The 21,626-nt window shown below is 37.3% G+C and overlaps 1 protein-coding gene across 1 annotated transcript; it reads right to left on the bottom strand.

The window, feature by feature from the left end:
- Positions 1-15,515: 15,515 nt before the first annotated feature.
- LOC129876920 (secreted RxLR effector protein 161-like) lies at positions 15,516-15,995 on the bottom strand. The gene has a single exon (XM_055952395.1). It carries the CDS (start codon positions 15,993-15,995, stop codon positions 15,516-15,518), a length of 480 nt encoding a protein of 159 aa, XP_055808370.1.
- Positions 15,996-21,626: the final 5,631 nt, after the last annotated feature.

Below are 21,626 nucleotides of genomic sequence, written 5' to 3'. Positions count from 1 at the left end.
AGGAGAGTTTCTAGAAATTGAACGCCAAACTGACCACTGCTCCTGTTCTAACTTTGCCCGATGGAACAGAGGATTTTGCGGTCTATTATGATACGTCTAGAGTTGGTTTGGGCTGTGTGTTGATGCAGAGGGGAAAAGTGATAGCCTATGCTTCAAGACAATTTAAGATTCATGAGAGAAATTACCCAACTCATGACCTTGAGCTGGTAGCTATGGTATTTGCTCTTAAAATTTGGCGCCACTACTTGTATAGAGTGCATGTTGATGTGTTCACCGATTGTAAGAGTTTGTAATACATCTTCAGCCAGAAGAAACTCAACCTGAGATAAAGGAGATGACTCGAGCTACTCAAAGACTATGATATGAGCATCCTCTACCATCCAGGTAAAGCTAATATTGTCACTGATGCTCTTAGCAGGTTGTTTATGGATAGCACTGCCCATATAGAGGAGGGGAGAAAAGAATTAGCTAAAGAGGTGCATAGACTAGCTCGATTGGGAGTTCGGCTTGAAGAGAATAATGAAGGCGGAGTTAATGTTCAGGATGGGTCTGCATCCTCACTCGTGACAGAGGTAAAAGAGAAGCAAGACCAAGATCCCATCCTTTTTCAATTGAAGAAAGTTGTTCACAAATAAATGGTGATGGTTTTTACCAAAGGGGGAGATAGTGTGTTGAGGTACCAAAATAGATTGTGTGTCCCAGATGTTGATGATGTGCGAGAAAGGATTATGGTCGAAGCGCATAGTTCCAGATACTCTATTCATCTTGGCTCTACAAAGATGTATCATGACTTGAGGGAAGTTTATTGGTGTCGTGGAATGAAAAGAGATATCGCAGAATTTGTTTCCAAGTGCCCAAATTGCCAACAGGTTAAAGTTGAGCATCAAAGGCCATGTGAGTTAGCTCAAAACATAGAAATTCCAGAATATAAGTGAGAGATGATCAATATGGACTTTATTACAGGTTTGCCGAGGTCCCAAAAATAACATGATTCGATTTGGGTGATTGTAGATAGGATAACGAAATCAGCTCACTTTTTGGCAGTTAAGACTACTGACACCATAGAAGATTATGCAAAATTATACATTTAGGAGATTGTCAAATTGCATGGGGTCCCTTTGTCTATCATCTCAGACAGAGGAGCTCAATTCATTTCTCAATTTTGGAGATCCTTTCAGAAGGGACTAGGTTCAAAGGTGAATCTTAGTACGACCTTTCATTCCCAGATAGATGGCCAATCGGAGCGCACCATCCAGACATTGGAGGATATATTGAGGGCATGCGTACTTGACTTCAAAGGAAATTGGTATGATCACTTACCTCTCATAGAGTTTGCATACAATAATAGTTATCTTGCAAGTATTCAAATGGCTCCCTATGAAGCTTTGTATGGGAGGAGGTGCAGATCACCAATTGGGTGGTTTGAGATCGGTGAAGTTAAGTTGATTGGGACTAATTTTGTTCACCAAGCTATGGAGAAGGTGAGAGTTATTCAAGATAGCCTAAAGACAGCCCAAAGCCGTCAAAAATCTTACATTAATGTGAGGAGGAAAGACTTAGAGTTTGAGGTGGATGATTGGGTGTACTTGAAAGTGTCACCCATGAAGGGCGTCATGAGGTTTGGAAGAAAGGGAAAGCTTAGTCCTCGATACATTGGTCCTTATCAGGTTGTGAGGAGGATTGGAAGTGTCGCTTATGAATTGGAGTTACCATCGGAGCTAGCCGCTATTCATTCGGTATTTCACATTTTGATATTGAAGAAGTGCTTGGTCGATCCCTCATTGGTAGTCCTCATTGATAGTATTGGAGTTAAGGATAGCTTGTCATATGAAGAGGTTCCGGTCCAAATCCTTGATCGCCAGGTTCGCAAATTGAGAAACAAAGAGATTACATTGGTCAAAGTCTTGTGGAGAAATCAATTTATTGAGGAAGCCACATGGGAAGCGGAGGAAGATATGAAATCTAAATATCCGCATCTATTTTTGCCCATCGATGAGGATATTGAAGGTAATGTTCATTTTCTTAATTTAAATTTGTATGCGACTTTTGAGTTCGGATAGTAAATTATTTTGAGAATTTGATTGGTTGAATGACTAAATTCTGATTGTGATTTGTACCAAGCCAAGTCCAAAGAACTCGCCTTGGCTAAGTTTTCGAATGAGTTTGTATAAGGGTCGACTTCTAATGACCTTATATTTTTGAATATAACAAACTGGGTGGCCCATGAACTATTAAATTAAAGGTCTTTGAGTCTTATTTCCAACGCCACTAAGATTGTATTTTTTGGAGTTCGAAATACAAAGTTATGACTATCTTACGACGGACTAGTGCTGCAGAAATTTCAAGCCTGGACCATAATTGAGGAAAACCTGGGCTTGGCGCCGCAGTGGCGCGACGCGCCAGGAATAAGCCTTAGTAGTTTGTTCCTTGGCGCGACGTGCCACTATTAGATGTGCAGGTTTTTTAAGCCCATTTTCTAGAACCCAGGAAATTTAGGCTTGGCGCTGCAAGGGCGCGATGCGCCACTATAGCACCAGGAACAAACCTCAGTAGTTTGGTCCTTGGCGCAATGCGCCACTATCAGATGTGCAGGTTTCAAGCCTATATTCGACTTGGTTCTACAGTGGCGCGGCGTGCCACTATAGCGCCAGGAGGGTTTTAGCCTAATTTTGCAGATTTTTGAGGAAGGGCAAATTGGGCATTTTCCTAGTTATATATACTCTAGCCTTGGAACGTTTTAGGACTGATTATTTTCAGTCCTTTGCTCTCTAAAAATCCCTAGGCTCCACCCCTTCTCTTTTAATCCATCTCGAATAAGATGTTGCCTTCAAAAAATTTCAAGGATTCAAGCTTTCCATTGAAGACCTAACATCAAGGTTCCTTCAAAATCTTCACCAAGGTATGTAAGGCTATTCAAAGCATGGGTTGATTCCACCCATATGCCCTACACCTTTTTTGAGGTTAAATGTTCATAAAAATAGAGTTTTTTGATAGGCTTATGTCAAAATGGGTCTTTTTATCTATTATCTTAATTTTTGTTATGTTGATGTTGTTGAGTCAAGAAATTGCTAAATTCTTCATGTTAGTATGAGTTGATTGATATGAGTTGCTAAACATACTTTGTTAATTTTCTTAAATTTGTTGATTATCCTAAATTGTCTATTTAGAACCTTGGAGTCTTGATGAGTCCCGGAGAGATTTACTAAATGAATAAAGGAATGATTGGATAGGATTGTATGATGTATAAATGCATATTTAAACTACTTTTGAAAGATACGATTGAGATTGATCGGATAGTATAATTGGAAGAGGTTCGACTGTGATAGAATTGATGATTTGACAAGGTTCCAAATGAGACTTGTCGATATTTTGAATGAGTTGATTAGATGGAGTTTTATGAGCATTGAGTCTTGTGAGGAGTATCGAGCACCGAATTGGGTAAGAGTAAGTAATAACTCGAATCCAATAACTACGTCGCCAAACGTAGGAGGGGATTGAACTGTTAAACTCGGATGCTTCCTAAATTATTGTCTTGACATGATAGGACTTGCTTCCCAAACATCCGATTTTAACGGTTCAATCCTCTCCTATGTTAGGCGACGTAGTTTATTGGTTCGAGTATGAACTATACTCTTACTTAATTCGGTGCTCGATACTCCTCCCAAGACTCAATATGCTCATATCTATCAAGTGAGTAAAATACTCAAAATACTCGTTTAGTCTCATTGGATCCTTTCAAATCAAATCATTTAGTCTCATTGGACTCTTTTCAAAACTCAATCAAATCTGGCCTTATTGGACCTTCTTTCTAATTGACTCATCTCAAATCATCAAACTCTTCTCTTTAAAATTGATACAATCTCAACTCAATCTCAAAAATTGACATTTTAAAGCAAAAATGCTCAACTCATTTATACTCTAAATACTCATGTTCAAAAATGAAAATTTAAGAGACTTTTTCAAACTCCATTTATGGTTAAACCCTTTCTAAATCAAAGATGAAAATAATCACCCTTTAAACCCAAAATAGTGTATAAATAGTTTATGCAAAAATGTTCACAAATCATTTATTTAAAACTCATTCTTAAAAGGTCATTTATTTTCAAAATGTTCATAAGACTCCAATCAAATCAAATTATGCAAATCACATATCACATAATCACATTAGACTCCAATTCACTTCATCACACAACATCCTCATCAACATAACCTCTTCATTCACATCATCATTAAATATCATCATTCACATCATCATCAAACATCATCATCACATCATCACATTATCATCAAATATCTACTTCAAAATCCTTATTTAATTCTATGTTCAATTTATAGAGACAAAAAGACATTCTAACTCTACCAAAGTTTCATTCCTTTTTATGCCTTTCATATTCATAACTACCTCCAATTCATTCTTTTCATCCCAACCAATGTATACACACAAAACCATCAATCTCAACCTCAAGACAATTATGACAAAAGAAATCTCATCTTGGGTTCATGTGAATGAATACATGAATCCATACTCTCAACAAAACTCAACTCAAGAACACCATCAATACATATCAATTCATATACAAAGATTCATTTGTAGTCAATAATATGAATGATAACTGATATGGCACAGTTGCAGCTCTCCGAGGACATGACCTTAGATAGGAGGCTATGGAGGACTCAGACTAAGATAGTGGGCTAGGTGGCCGATCGGTTCTCCATAGTAGTCGTAGTCGCGCTCATTTGTCTTAACATAGGATTGTGCATGGGTTTACTGCTTATATTAGTTGGCCCAGTCTACTTTGGGTATCCTATTTTATCTATAGTAGTTAATGCCCCTTTATCCCCGATCTTTCCTACCCTGACTTTATCGCTTTATCGCTCTCATTATTCATTATTCATTATTCATTATTCATTATTCATATCTTTATATTGTCTGTTATATGCCTGGCTTTACTGACCTATGTCTTGTTTTTCCTTGTTTCTCCTCCCTTGTTTCTTCTCTCTTAAGCCGAGGGTCTTTCGGAAACAGCCGCCCTACCTTTTAAGGTAGGGGTTAGGTCTGCGTACACTCTACCCTCCCCAGACCCCACATGGTGGGATCACACTGGGTTTGTTGTTGTTGTTGTAATATGAATGATAACTATTTAAGAATTTAAGTCATGAAAATCACCAATCAATTACTAGTACATAAAAATATTCTAGAGTTTAGGAAAATTTCAATAAAACCTTCATAGAAGGTTCAATCCCTTCACACTTTTCATCCAACATATCTATAGGACATATGGAAGAACTCAATCTATATTTTAGGTTAGCCTTACATACCTTGCTTGAAGATCATCCCATCGGAAACTAAGACTTGACTTGAAGATCTTGAATCCTTGAGCTTTTGAGGGCAAATCTTGTTGGAGATATTTGGGAGAGAAGAGAATGGAGATTAGGACTTTTTAGAGAGAGGCATAAGACTAAAAATATGGTCCAAATCATTCAAGGCTAGATTATATATAATTAGGGAAAAAGTCTAATTTGCCCTCCCTAAAAAAATCTGGAAAATTGGGCAAAATCCTGGCGTCGCGCTAAGAAAAAAACTACTGAGGCCATTTTCTAGCGCTATAGTGGCGTCAGGCGCCACTGGAGCGCCAAGCCTAAATTTTCTGCAGTTAGAGTCCAAGCCTGCAGTACTAGTCTGTAGTAAAAGGGTCATAACTTTTGACTCCGAATTCCAAAAATTGCAATCTTAATAGCGTTGGAAAGAAGACTCAAATACTTTTAATTTGGTAGGTCATGGTCCACCCAGTTCATTATATTTAAAGAGATATGGTTGTTTGAAGTTGACCCTTATACTAACTCATCCGAAAACTTAATCGATTGGAATTTTTTGGACTCAGTTTGGTGTTGGAGATCCTTTATGACCCCTAAACACATCTAACACACTTTAAATACTTAGGAATTAATTCTAACTTATATATAAAATTACAAGTCCTTCAGTTCGAGTCTTCACACACGTGAAGAATTATTCTAGTCTTTGTGAAAAATATTCTGAGGTGTTACATTATCTCCCCCTTGGGATCATTCGTCCTCGAATAAAGATCAAGCAAAGCTGTAATCGAGGAATGAATAACAATAAAGACTCATTCAAATCAATTAATCAACCAAATCAAGAATTCTAGGCATTCAACTATTCCGACTCAAGAATAGCCAAATCAATTCAAGTCAAGAGTAGGGACATTTCCTTCATCATTCTCATTATTAGGCACGAATAGAACATCGAAACCCTATCAATCAAATCATTCAAACATCTAGATCATCAACCATCGAACTCCAATTCATGAGTGACATTCCTAATCCTCTTCATAATTTCGTACGGCTAATATATCGGTGCCCAAGCTTCCCTTTCTTTCCAAGCCTCATAACTAGGGGTGCTCACGGTTCGGTTTGGATCGGTTTTTATTTAAAAAATAACCAAACCAATTGAGTCGATTATTCAAATTGTCAAATCAAACCAAACCAAACTATATCGGTTTTTACTATTCGGTTTTTGTCGGTTTTTATCGGTTTTTTCGGTTTTTGTCGGTTTTTAAATCACCTTGTAGACACTAGTCACTATTTGAATTTAAACTTATTTGAAATAGTATTGCCAAGAATAGTCACTCCTAAAACTAAACTCAGGAGCATAATTATTCTTAGCAATGATGATATGAAGTCCACATTTAGTTTACTTTTACTTTGGGTCCAACCATGCAAGATGGACTCATTTCATTAGAAGTCCATCAAAATATTTTGACCCAATCTAGTATAATTCAAAAGCATGGCCAAGATCAAGAATATAAAAATTCAATATAAATTGTATTTTTTCATAAAAAAATTAAAATACACACACATATATATACAAATTTAATTTTTAAAATATGTATATATAAAGTCGGTTTGGTTCGGTTTTTTCGGTTTTTTTTAGACTTGAAACCAAAACCAAACCAAATATAGTCGGTTTTTAAATTTAAAAACCAAACCAAATCAAACCAAATAAATGTCGGTTTTTTTTTCCGGTTTGGTTTGGTTATCGGTTTGGTTCGGTTTTTCGATTTTTCGTGTTCAGCCCTACACATAACACCCTTCACGTACATCCAATCATTCCCCAAATGTCAATAATAACCTAATTCCATCACTCTCATAGTGACCACCACACACTTAAGCCTATCACTCTAACCACCTCAACCACATCTAAAAAATGTCATGCTTACTTTAACACTTCTACCTTCATTATTGTATAAGCTCTTACCCGGAGACATACTAACATACTCTTACCTATTTATTGCACATCACAAGGTCTCATCTCGCTTCTCTTCCACACATCTATCCTCAACTAGATGCGTACAATCACAACTATCACAATTGGGAAATACTTACTTTCCCCCATTTACTCTCACTCAACTTCGTCTACTATTATCTTGGTCAACTCATCACTATCGAAAGCTCAAGACTTACTTTGGTTCATTACCCTATCATCTCCCTCTTAGCTCAAAGGCATCAACTAAATGATATTAACTAGTCACCCAAAGCAACTCATAAATTTAGAGCCCATACAACTCTATACTATCTCATACACACCTCTTAAGCCGCTTCTTACCAAATGACTTAGCCTTAATTCACAATTTATAATTGAGGGTCGCATACCCCTCCATTCATAATACACACTCCTCGCAAGTTAATATCTTAATCTTTCGCATACGTCATGTCAAGCCTACTAAATAAAATCTTAAAACTAGCACTATCATAATCATTCATTACATCTCACTACTCACCTCATAGATACTTCACTCTAGTTACAGGCCTCAACTAACCACAATTCTCACTATTTCAGTTATACTCCTCTAACTCCCTCTTTCTAACTCTACAATCATTCTACCAACCATAGCTCACCATGCCTCAAATCACATTAATTGGCTCCTCTCAAGCCTTGTGCAACCTCTGCACTTCCTCAAGACTTTATCTTAACTTATCAACAAGAATCTCATATTTACTGTTCCAATTACCCTGAGTATGAGGGGTAGTCAAATGGATTTGAGCAACGCATGAATTAGAAGGGAACACTCATAGAGTTAAACTCTATTGCACAAATTTAGAATATGAAAGAAGTGAAACAATTCCTAATGTCCTATAGCCTCCTAATTATAAGTGTGGTGCACAATACACCCATAAGCAAGATTCTACTAGATACGATTTTATAGACTCCCTAGGACTTTTGAACTTTGTGCTCTTATACCATGTTTGTCATACTCTGAGGAGTACCCTAGATGTGACCGATACTCGAAGACCATTGCTGGTCCCCAAGCAAACCACTCGGTCCAATCACACATCCATTCACTACCAATCAATCAATAGAAAGTTTAAAATAACACAATAATTTGGCGGGCAATCCAAATCAATGATCTAACTCAAGGAAGAAAGGCCATGGGCCAACAAATCAAACTCCAGTCTTTGTCATTAAAATACTTTTACAATAATAATTCAAGGAAAGAAAATACTCAATCGACCCATCACTATCTAGTCTATGAAGCCTCTATCACTACTATCTAATTGGTGTCAATGACATGTTCATGGCTACCTCAAAACAAAATAAAAAGGCTAACTCGATGCAACAATAACATAAGCGATGTCCTCCGAATGTAGGGGAGGACTCACCAATATGCTGAGTGTGTATAGATCCTCAATAGTGCTCCTATTAATGATCTCTTAAACCTATCTCTGCATCATGAAATGATGTCGATCCAAATGGATGTCAGTACATAGAATGTACGAGTATGTAATATCGCAGAATGAAACATACCTCAAGGAAGAATAATATTGGTTCAAATATCTCAAATTAGAAAAATAAGAGAGACTTAATCAAAGTGTCATAAGTCTAAAGTAAGAATACATTTTTAGACAAATACCAATCATATACCATACAATCCAATCCAATCATGTACAATACAATTCAAACAAATCATTTACAATTCGATCCCATCCAATCACATACTACTTTATTTAACCCAATCAGACATCATTCTATTCAATCTATTCTAATCGTACAGTACCTGATCATATATTATTTAATCCAATCCATCACATATCACCTAATCCAATCCAATCATACTGTAACACCCTCCAAAAATTTTCCCTAAGATTCAGACCTTTCTTGTATTTATATAGGGTCGAACTCAATTATTGTGAAGCATGTGCATGAGTTAGGATGAGTTCCTAAGTAATTAAAGAGTGTTAGAGTTGATGTGGGGTAATAAGGGATTCTTAGAACCAAGCTAAGTCCGAAAGATATCATCTTGGGTAAGTTGTCGAAGGAGTTCGTATAAGGGTCGACTTCTAATGACCATATCATTTGGAATATGAAAATATGGGTGGCCCATGACCTATTAAATTAAAGGTCGCCGAGTCTTCTTTCCAACGCCACTAAGAGTGTAATTTTTGGAGTTCGGAGTCAAAAGATATGATGATCCTAAGACGGATGGGTACATCAGGAATTTCAGGCCTGGGCTGTGACTGCAGGAAACCTGGGCTTGGCACCGCAGTGGCTCGACACGCCACTATCACGCCAGGAACAAGCCTCAGTAGTTTTTTCCCTGGCGCGATGTGCCACTAGGAGATGTGCAGGGTTTTCAAGCCTATTTTCCAGAACCCAGAAAACTTAGGCTTGGCGTTGTAAGGGCGCGACGCGCCACTATCGCGCCATAAAACAGTCTCAGTAGTTTGGTCCTTGGCACGACGCGCCACTATCAGATGTGCAGGTTTTAAGCCTAAATTCGACTTGGCGCCGCAGTGGCGCGATGCGCCACTATCGCGCCAGGAGCATTTTAGCCGTTTTCCAGATTTTTGGAGAAAGGGCAATTTGGGTATTTTCTCAAATTATATATACACCATCCTTGGACATTTTGGGACCATTTTTTAGTCCCTCTCTCTCTCTCTAAAAGCCCTAATATTTTCCCTCTCTTCTTCTTCTTCTTCTTCTCCAAATTCTTCTCCAACAAGAAGTGCCTCCAAGAGCTTCAAGATTCAAGCTTTCCATTGAAGATCCAACATCAAGATTTTCTTCAAGTCTTCACTAAGGTATATAAGGCTAACCTAAAATATGGATTGATTTCTTCCATATGCCCATAGATGTGTTGGATAGGAGTTGTGGAAGAGTTAAACCTTCTAGGAAGGTTTTCTTGAAAGTTTTCCTAAACTATAAAATGTTTTTAGATACTATTGATTGATTGATGATTTTAATGACTTGAGTTCCTAAATAGTTATCTTTCATATTATTGACTACAAATGGATCTTTGGATATAGATTTATAGGTATTGACGATATTCTTGAGTTGAGTTTTGTTAGGAGTATGGATTCATGTTTCATTCACATTAACCCAAGATAAGATTTCCTCGTCATAATTGTCTTGAGGTTGAGAGGGATGGTTTTGTGTATATGTGTATTTATTGGAATGAAAAGAATGAGTTGGATAGTTAAGAATGTCCTTTTGCTTCTATAAATAGAACATAGAACTAAAGTAAGGATTTTTGGAGTAGATGTTTGATGATTGATGTGATGATGATTTTTGACAATGATGTGATGATAATGTTTGATGATGATGATGATAATGTGATGATAATGTTTGATGATGATGTGAATAATGATATTTGACAATGATGTAAATGAAGAGGTTATGTTGATGAGGATGTTGTGTGATGAAATGGATTGGAGTCTAATGTGATTATGTGATATGTGATTTACCTAATTTGATGTGGTTGGATTCTATGAATATTTTGAAAATAAATGATTTTGGAAACATTTTTACATAAACTATTTATATACTATTTTGAGTTTAAAGAGTAATTATTTTTATCTATGATTTAAAAAGAGTTTAAGCATGAGTTGAGTTTGAGGAGTCTTTTAATTATTTTGAACACGAGTATTTTGAGTATAAGTGAGTTGGGTAATTTTACTTTAAAATGTCGATTTTTGAGATTGAGTTGTGATTGTATAAATTTTAAAGAGAAGAGTTTGATGATTTGAGATGAGTCGATTTGAAAGAAGATCTAATGAGGCCAAATTTGAGTTGAGTTTTGAAAAGAGTGCAATGAGACTAAATGAGTATTTTGAGTATCTTACTCAATCGATAGATATGAGCATATTGAGTTTTGGGAGGAGTATCGAGCACCGAGTTGGGTAAGAGTAGTCCATACTCAAACCAATAAACTACGTCGCCAAATGTAGGAGGGGATGAAACCATTAAAGTCGGTGCTTCCCCAAAATTATTGTCCTGACATTATAGGACTTGGTTGGATTGAATCCATGATTGGTTGATTCGTCCATACCCTGGCAAGGTATGAACGGATGCGGCAACAACGTCAGTTTGTTGTACTATCACTCGCTCAGGTGATGGTTGTCGGTTAGAGAAACTCCCAAATTGAGTGGATTATGCATGATATGATTGGTTTGATTGTGATTGTAGATGATTGAGTTGAATCGTAAAACATTGCATAATTTAATTTGCATATTTTTTGAGTTGAGTCCTTTGAGTTGATTGTTGAGTCGATTATATATGATTGAATTGGATTGAATGATTGAATTGAATTGTATAGTACATGATTAGACTAGATTGTATAGTTTATGATTGGTCTCTGCCTAACTGTGTTCTTACTTTAGATTTATGATACTTTGATTGAGTCTCTCTTATCTTTCTGATATTAAGATATTTGAACCAACGTTATTCTTCCTTGAGGTATGTTTCATTCTGCCATATTACATACTCGTACATTTCATGTACTGACATCCATTTGGACTTGCATCGTTTCATGATGCAGAGACAGGTTTAAGAGATCGCCAATAGGAGCACCATTGAGGACCTATTCACACTCAGCGTATTGGTGAGTCCTCCCCTACATTCGGAGGACACCGCTTATGTTATTCTTGCGTCGAGTTAGCCCTTTCATTTTGATTTGAGGTAGCCATGAACATGTCATTGACACCATTTAGATAGTAGTGATAGAGGCTTCATAGACGAGATAATGATGGGTCGATTGAGTATTTTATTTCTTGAATTATTCTTGTCAAACTATTTTTAAATGACAAATATTAGAGTTGATTGTTGGCCAATGACCTTTATTCTTTGAGTTAGATTGATGTTTTGAGTTGCCCACCGACTATCCTCTTTATTTTAAGTCTTCCACTGATTGAATGGATGAATAGATGTCTGATCAGGCTATGTGGTTCGCTTGGGAGCCAGAAATGGTTTTTAAGTGCCAGTTACGTCTAGGGTACCCTCCCGGGGCGTGACACATACACAATCCAATCATACATAATCCAATCATATATTTAACACCCCCCAAAAATTTTTCCTAAGATTCGGACCTTTTTTGTATTTGTGTAGGGTCGAACTCTATTATTGTGAAGTATATGGCTGAGTTAAGATGAGTCCCTAAGAAATTGAAAAGTGTTAGAGGTGATGTGGGGTCACAAAGGACCCCTAGGACCAAGCTAAGTCCAAAAGATTCATCGTGGCTAAGTTTTAGGATGAGTTCATATAAGGGGGTCGACTTCTAACGATCCTATCTTTTGAAAGACGATAATCGGGGTGGCCCACGACCTATTAAATTAAAGGTCGTTGAGTCTTCTTTCCAACGCCACCAAGAATATAATTTTTGGAGTTCGGAGTCAACAGATATGACGATCCTAAGATGAACTAGCACGATAAGAATTTCAGGCCTGGGTTGCAACTGCTGGAAATCTAGGCTTGGCGTCGCAGTGGCGCGACGCACCAGGAACAAGCCTCAGTAGTTTGGTTCCTGGCGCGGCGCGCCACTAGAAGATGTGCAGGGTTTTTAAGCCTATTTTCCAGAACCCAAAAAATATGGGCTTGGCGCTGTAAGGGCGCGACACGCCACTATCGTGCCAGGAACAAGCCTCAGTAGTTTGATCCTTGGCGCGACGCGCCACTAGCAGATGTGCAGGTTTTTAGCCTATTCGACTTAGCGTCGCAGTGGCGCGACGTGCCACTATCGCGCCAAGAGTGTGTTTGGCCTATTTTCTAGATTTTGGAGAAAGGGCAATTTGGGTATTTCCCCCAAATTATATATACACAGCCTTGGGATATTTTTGGGACCATTTTCAGTCCCTCTCTCTCTTTCTAAAAGCCCTAACATTTCCCTCTCTTCTTCTTCTTCTTCTTCTCCAAATCCTTCTCCAACAAAGAGTGCCTTCAAGAGTTTCAAGATTTCAAGCCTTCCATTGAAGACCTGACATCAAAGTTTTCTTCAAAGTCTTCACTAAGGTATGTAAGGATATTCAAAATATGAGTTGATTTCACCCATGTGCCCTACATCTTCTTTTGATTTATTGTCCATAAGAATGAAGCTTATTGATAGAGGTAGGTCCAAATAGGTCCTTTTCATCTATTACCCTAATTTCCATTATGATGATGTTGTGGAGTCAAGAAAGTGATGTGCTTCATGTTGTTATGAGTTGATTGAGATGAGGTATCGATCATATATTGTTAATTTCCTAACTATGTTGATTTTGATAAAGAAATGTTCATTTTCTTAAATATGTTATTTATCTTGAATTATTGTTTTAAAACCTTGGAGTTGTGTTGAGTTCCAAAAGATTTGTTAAATGACTAAAGGAGCGATTGGATAGGTTTACATTTGTTATAAATGCATATTTAATCTACTTTTGAAAGATATGATTGAAATTGATCGGATAGTGGGATTGGGAGAGGTTTGATTGTGATAGAGTTGATGAGTTGACAAGGTTGTAAATGAGACTTGTTGATATGATTTGATTGAGTCGATTGGATGGAGTTTTATGAGCATTGAATTTTGGGAGGAGTATCGAGCACCGAATTAGGTAAGAGTATAGTCCATACTCGAACCAAATAACTACGTCGCCAAATGTAGGAGGGGATTGAAACGTTAAAGTCGGATACTTCTCCAAATTTATTGTCCTGACATTATAGGACTTGGTTGGACTGTATCCATGATTGGTTGATTCGTTCATACCCTGGCAAAGTATGAACAGACGCGACAACAACGTCGGTTTGTTGTACTGTCACTGGCTCATAAGTGATGGTTGTCGGATAAGAGAAACTCCCACATAGGTCTTGATAGGACTCTGAGTTGGATTGAGTTAAATTGTATGCGATTTGGTCCCGTCTAAACTATATTCTTGCTTAGACTTAGGACGCTTGTTGAGTTGTTCTTCTTTCTGAGTTGAGATTCCCGAGTTGATTTGATCCTTTCTGATGTTGTTTCATTTGACCATTTTACATACTCGTACATTTCATGTACTGACGTCATTTGGCCTGCATCATTTTATGATGCAGAGACAGGTACCAGAGATCATCAACCGGCGCACTATTGAAGATCCACACACTCCTAGCTAGTTGATAAGTCCTCCTAGTTTTCAGAAGATGTTGAGTCTTCTGTATAGTTTTGTGTTGTTTCCTTTATTTTGATTGTAGGTAGCCATGGGCTTGTCATTGACACCTCCTAGATTATTGATAGAGGCTTCATAGACTAGAGTGTGGAAATGATGATTCATTCGTTTTGATTAGTTTTATTCTAGCTGATTAATAATTTGATGGTTGTTCGACCTTTGGCCCTATATTATGGTTAGTAGTCCCATAATAGAGTCTTTCGCTGATAGAATGTGAATGAATGAAAGTGTGATTGGACCAAGTGGTTCACTTGAAGACCAAAAATGGCTTTCGAGTGCCGACCACGTCTAGGGTACCCTCCCGGGGCGTGACAGCGGGTTTGATCTGAGGAAGAGAAAGAGAGATATTTGAAGGAGAATGGGCAAGAATTTGAATTTTGCAAGGGTTATAATGAGAGTGAAGAGAGGTGTATGGTCCCTATGGTAGCGTCGCTTTAGTGTTTACTTTGAAAAGACAGCGAATTAGAAGAGGGGTGTTTGACATGTGGCAGTTTTAGCATATTCTAGAACATAGTTTAAAATCAATATATAGAATGCTAACTTGTGAATAGGGACCTGGTCCCTCTCAAGTTTGAATGTCGATTGTTTAGATCTAACATCTCATTTCCTTTCCTTCATTTGATCGACCATGGGTGTATACCTGTACAGGCATAAAACTGAATTTAGACCTCATGTATATAGTAGGAGTAAGGATACCTGTGTCCTGAATCTAGTCAATAAGAGGAAGTGAATGAGTCACTTAGTTGGTCAGTTTGGTTTAATCATTCCAAGCTTTAAGCGATTCCTTTCAAATTGATCCTTGCTCAACGCCTTTATGAAGATATCAACAATTTGATCCTCAGTCTTGCAGAACTTCACATATATATTTCCTTTATCGATCAGTCTTGCAGAACTTCACATATATATTTCCTTTATCGACATTATCTCTCAGAAAATGATGTCTCACATCAATATGTTTCATTCTCTTGTGTTGGTGTGAGTTCTTGGCTATGTTAAGAGCACTGGTATTTTCATATCAACAAAATAGTATTAGTGAGGACTCCAAAATCCTCCTACTACTGTTTGATCCACAATAATTGAGCACAGTAAGAGGCAGCTATAACATACTTAGCCTCTGCAGTAGATAGAGCAACTGAGTTTTGTTTTTTGGTTCCCCAAAAGATCAACGAGGATCCTAGAAAGTGAGCCCTTACTGAGGTACTTTTTTTATCAACCAGGTACCCTGCATAATCAGCATCAGCATATCCCACCAGGTTAAAAGAGTCTCCAGCCGAATAGTATAGGAACAGGTCCTCAGTTCCCTTTAAGTACCCTAGAATCCTTTTTGCAGCCTTTAAATGGGTTTTTTTTAGACACGCTTGAAACCTTGCACACATTCCTACGCTAAACACAATATCAGGTCTACTCACTATCAGATATAATAGAGACCCAATCATTCCTCTATATATGGTTTCATTAACTGCAGGACCAGGTTCATCAATATTAAGTTTTGAATTTGTTCCCATAGGGGTATCAATTGGCTTTGAGTCTGTCATGTGAAACTTCTTCAGGAGATCCTTGATGTACTTTTCTTAGAAACTAGAGGTACCATGTGATGATTGCCTTATTTACAATCCCCAAAAAAATGTTAATTCCCCCATCATGCTCATCTCACATTCACTTGACATGAGGGTAGCAAAGTCCTTGCATAAAGAGCTTGAAGTGGCTCCAAAAAATGATGTCATCTACATAAATTTGAACAATCAGCAAGTCTCTTCCTCTTGCCTTTAAGAAGAGTGTATTATCAATATCCCCTCTCTTAAATCTGTTGTCAAGTAAAATTTTTGACAACCTCTCATAGCAGGCCCTGGAGGCCTATTTCAGACCATAGAGTGCTTTTTCAAGCTTGAGAACGTGATTTGGCCGATCAACATCTTTGAAACCAGGAGGTTGTTTAGCATATACTTCTTCTTTCAAGCATCCATTCAAAAATGCACTCTTGATATCCATTTGAAAAAACTTGAATTCCATAAATGTGGCAAATAAAATCAGAATTCTAATTGCTTCCATCCTGGCAATTGGAGAAAATATTTCATCGTAATCAATTCCTTCTTCTTGATTTTATACCTGAAATACCAACCTTGATTTATTCCTGGTTATTACTCAATTTTCATCCATCTTATTGCGGTACACCCACCTGGTTCCTATAATGGTTCTGTAAGAGGGACGAGGGACCAGGTGCCATACTTTGCTTCTCTCAAATTGATAAAGTTCTTCTTGCATGGAGTTTACCCAATCAGCATCCTTTAGTACTTCCTTCACATTTTTAGGCTTAATGGTAGACAAAAATGCTGAAAACTCTACTAGATTTCTAGTCTTGGACCTTATATGCATTTCAAAATCTAACGGTGAGACAAAATTGTCCAAGGATGAGAAGATTGATGCTTCCAATCTCGTAGCTATTGATTAGTGGAAGTATTCATCCATTCATCATCAGACAAAGTCTTTTTAGATTGAGCTTGACTGTTATCCACATTCTTGGTAGGCTGAACTGGTTCTTTTTCTCCTTGAATTGAACTAGGTCCCTTCATTGGTTCCTCATCTTTATTTGTTTCATCATCATTTTCAGCTTCATCGGCCTGAACTTCATCACTTGCAACAGCATTGTCTCTTTGAATCTGAAAAAGCTCTTCAATCTCAGAATCATCTTTATCCTTGATATTGTCTATTTTTCCAGATTCGTCAAAGATAACATGGACACTTTGTTCAATGCACAATGTCCTTTTGTTTTACACTCTGTAGGCTTTTCTGTAAGAGGAGTATCCAACAAATATCCCTTCATAGCTCTTGGGATCAAATTTACCCAGATCATCCTTCCCATTATTCAACATAAAGCACTTGTACCCAAAAGCTCAAAGATAACTCAGCTTGGGCCTTCGATTGTTCAGCAATTCATATGGAGTTTTGTTGAGTATCCACCTGATCATGCAATAATTAGTTACATAACAAGTCATGTTTACTGCCTCAGCCTAGAAATTCTTTGGCAGTTCGAAGTCTATTAGCATAGTTCTTGCAATGTAAACCAGGGTTCTGTTCTTCCTTTCAACTACCCCATTTTTTGCGGAGTTCTAGGAGCCGAGAAATTGTGAGTATTCCCTGTTCTGCAAAAAAGCTTTTGACCTTAGCATTTTCAAACTCTGTTTCATGGTCTGACCTGATCCCAACTATCTTACAGTTCAGCTTGGCTTGGATCATTTTTGCAAAGCTTATCAACAATCAGTTGTCTCATTCTTTTTTTTAAAAAAAACATTGTGCAGGTGAACCTTGAGAAATTATCAACAATAACAAAAATGTACTTCTTCCCTCCTCGACTTTGTATCATGACCGGTCCACACAAATCCATATGAATGAGTTCAAGAGGTCTGGTGGTGCTTACCTCTTTCTTTATTTCGAGAGAAGTTCTGGTTTCCTTTCCTTTGTCACACGCATCAAAAACTCCATTGTTAGTAAAGTTCACCTTTGGAAGTCCTCAAACCAGGTCCCTGGTTACAAGTTTGTTAAGCAAGGATGAACTAAAATGCCCCAGCCTCATATGCCACAGTTTTGTACTTTAATCTTGAACTCTGAGGCATGTTTAATTGTCTCCTTAAGCAGATTTCAAATAAGCTACATACATGTTCTTACATCATTTTGCAGTCAAGATTAGACCAGGTGCCTTTTTCTGACTGTCTTTATACAGGAAATAATTTGAAAAACCCTTTTTAGATTTTTTCCACACATCACAGTCCTCTTTTAGATGATTTTCTACCATAATGAATGCATAGCAAGTTATCAGATGCAGACACATACTTGATATGTGGATTAAAAAGAGGCTCTATCCTTTTGTATCCTAGACCCTTTCCACTATTATACCCTTGATTTGTCAGATTTTCAAGTATTTTGGATGATGTAGTCCACTTGAGAGATTTACTTAACTCTTCCTTGACCTGGACCAAGTCTTTCTCTAGTTGGAGATTTCTTTCTAGGGCCATGGCTAATTTTAATTCAGAGTTTTTAATACTGTCTTCAAGTTCTAGCTCAACTCTAATAGCCTTACCCTTCACCTTTATATCTACTTCAGGAACACATCCTAGCATTTCCTTGACACTACTGTTCTCAGCTTCCAACAACACAACTTTTTCTTCTACTTCAGACATTTGAATGACCAAAACAGTTTTTCATCTTGAAAAATATCAATGCTATTATTCAAAAAATCCTTTTCAGAAGTTAATTCACATAATGAATCAATCAAGATACAAGCCAGTTTTTTGAGTTTCCTAAAGGAGTAGGCATTGATATTTTCCTTAAGGTCAAGCAAGGTTACCTCTTCAACTGCTTCATTATCAGATTTTGCCATAAAGGCAAATATGGAGTTGAACATATCATCATCATCCTTCACAACCAGCATAGAGACATCTTCTGGGTGATCCGATTCCTCTAAGTCGCTTGAAGAGTTTCCCCATACAACAAGAGTCTTCTTCACTAGATAGTCAGCTATAGCTCTTTTTCTCAATTTGTCAGGAATCTTGTACCTTTGTTTATCTCTGTCACCTCCAGTCTTGCCATAGTTTCTGTATTCTCCTTCTGCATGGACAATCTCTAATGAAATGTCCTGGTTGTAACACCCAAATTCTTTTTTGCCAAGACTCAAACTATTCTTCATATGTGTATAGACTCGAACTGAATGACTTCTAATTGTATATATGAGTTAGGATCAATTCCTAAGTATTTTAAGTATATTATATGTAGTTTAGAGTCATAAGGAATCTCTAACACCAAGCCAAGTTCAAAGAATTTCTATCGGCTAAGTTTTCGAATGAGTTTGTATAGAGGTCAACTTCAAATGATCATATCTCACGAGGTGTGACACTGGTTTTTCGTATCCATGACACAGGTCAGTGCCATTGGCAGCTCTGCTTGTGTTACCCCTTTTTATGAACCCTCCATGCTTCCTCATAATTTTATGAAATCTTTTGGTTAAGTATGCCATATCCTGATATTCTTCATAATCTTTACCTTGAGTTACATTAAGAGCTAAGAATTTTTCCTTCTTTGTGTCTTTCCTAGAGTAGTCTTGTTGCTTATTTAACTCATAGGTCTGAAGATTTCCAATTAACTCATCCATAGTAAGAATCTTCAGATCCCTTGTTTCAGTGATGGCATCTACTTTGATTTCCCAGGACTTAGGAAGAATCTTGAGAATTTTCCTGACCTATTTACTGGGATGGATGGTTTCACCTAAACACCGAAGTTCATTGGTGATAGAGGTGAACCTGATATGCATCTCATGAATAGTCTCTCCTTCCTTCATACTGAGTTTCTCATATTGAGTAGTTAACATGTCAACTTTTGAATCCTTCACTTGAGTAGTTCCTTCGTGAGCAGTCCTTAGGCAGTCCCATATTTCCTTGGAAGATTCACATGTATAAATTCGATTGTATTCATCAGGTCCTATTCCACAAACTAACAACTTTTTTGCTTTGTAGTTCTTTTCTATCTTCTTTCTATCAACTTCTTCATATTCTTTTCGAGTTTTGGGTATAACTCAAGTAAATTCTCCTTCTTTGACCTCTTTTATAGGAACGTAGGGTCTATTCAGAACAACGTCCCATAGTTTACTATCCTCTTCCATGAGAAAATCGTGCATACGAGTCTTTCACCACCCATAGAACTGACTATTAAATCTAGGTGGCTTAGTAGCCGATTGTCTTCAAGATTAGGTGGAGCAACCATCTTTTTGTTCACAGGATCTTCTCTCGATGTTAATCGTATAGAGAACACTTTCTCTAATACCAATTGATAGCTTTGCACAAGTCCACCACTATGTCAAAGGACCTGGTCCTTTGATAGAATTATCAACAACAAGACAAACTAGAAGATAAAAGTATTGTACACTATTTTACGTGGAAAACCTCCTTGCTCAAGGGAGGAAAAACCACAAACTGACCCTCTGGATTTTGCTGTCAATCTTCACTAGTTACTAACGCTCTACATCCATTTGCTTGCAACATAACTATTATATGACTTGAGCCTAAGCAATATCACTATTGCCTACTATACCTGCTTCTCAGTGATGTAGACTTTTCAAACACACTTCAAAACTAACTCTAGCAATGAAGTTACAATAAAACAATACAACTGAAAATAATCAAGATTACTTTATACAACAAGAACTGATTTTACCATATTACACATAAGACTTAATACTACAACAAGGCTTCAAAGAAGAATATCTTGAGCAGTTCTATTAGGTCCCGTGCAGCTTTTGTTGAAGTTTGTCTTTTCTTTAGAGAGAACAAAAACCATTTTTGATTGTCAATTCTTGAAGAGAAAAGACAAAGAACTTCGTTGTCCAAGGTTTGATCATTAACGTTGGAGACACACATCTTAGGATTCATCTGATTTGCTTTAGATCTGCTGCCTCTACTGGTTTTACCAACCACAATAGAGGATGACAGCTTTACAGTTGGCTAGTCTGCAACTTGACTTACTCATGAGACCAGGTCCATATAATAGGTCCCATAGTTTGTTGATCATCAAAACTAAATAACAGTGTGCATGTTGATTTGCAGCATATATGTTTTTATGGAAAATCATCGAGGAACGAAAATGAAATAACTTTGATTTGGAGTCCATATTGGTTATTTCTTGCTACACTACCACACTGTTGGATCTATGTTGACAAAATTTTAATGCTTGTGATTGTAGATTGGTCTTGTATCATTGATTGATGCAAGTACTGTCGCATTTCGACATTGATAGTTTTGTTTGAAGTGATATTCTACCACTATGTACTTGTGGCCACGGTTCATTTAACCCGAGAGTCATTTTATAAAATATCATTTCTTTTAAACTATAAAATTTTTAAGATTAAGTTAATGATTGTCCAAGTGAAGAATGTTGAAACTTTTACCAAGTATGGACTAACATTAGCTTAATTATTGCGGTTTATAAAATAGGCTAAAAAGTATATTCAGTGGACCTGACTTAGGCCACTTTTTTGTTGGATTCCTTTTTGGGCCTAAATAACTTCATGTATTAGTGTAGTTAGGAGATAGTGTAGACCTCGTTGAAGACCTATAGAGATGGGAGGCCCATTAGGTCAAGGCTTGGTGCCTATAAGTAGATGGCTAGCTATGTCGCCTCTC

This window comes from Solanum dulcamara, chromosome 12, assembly GCF_947179165.1.
Source record: "Solanum dulcamara chromosome 12, daSolDulc1.2, whole genome shotgun sequence".
NCBI classification, from domain to species: domain Eukaryota; kingdom Viridiplantae; phylum Streptophyta; class Magnoliopsida; order Solanales; family Solanaceae; genus Solanum; species Solanum dulcamara.
Note: the sequence above shows the minus strand (reverse complement) of the source record. Positions and strands in the feature narration are given on the sequence as shown.

What these genes read in the sequence shown, in the direction of transcription:
- LOC129876920 (XM_055952395.1), bottom strand. Translation starts at nt 15,995, where the DNA reads ATGACAGACTCAAAGCCAATTGATACCCCTATGGGAACAAATTCAAAA.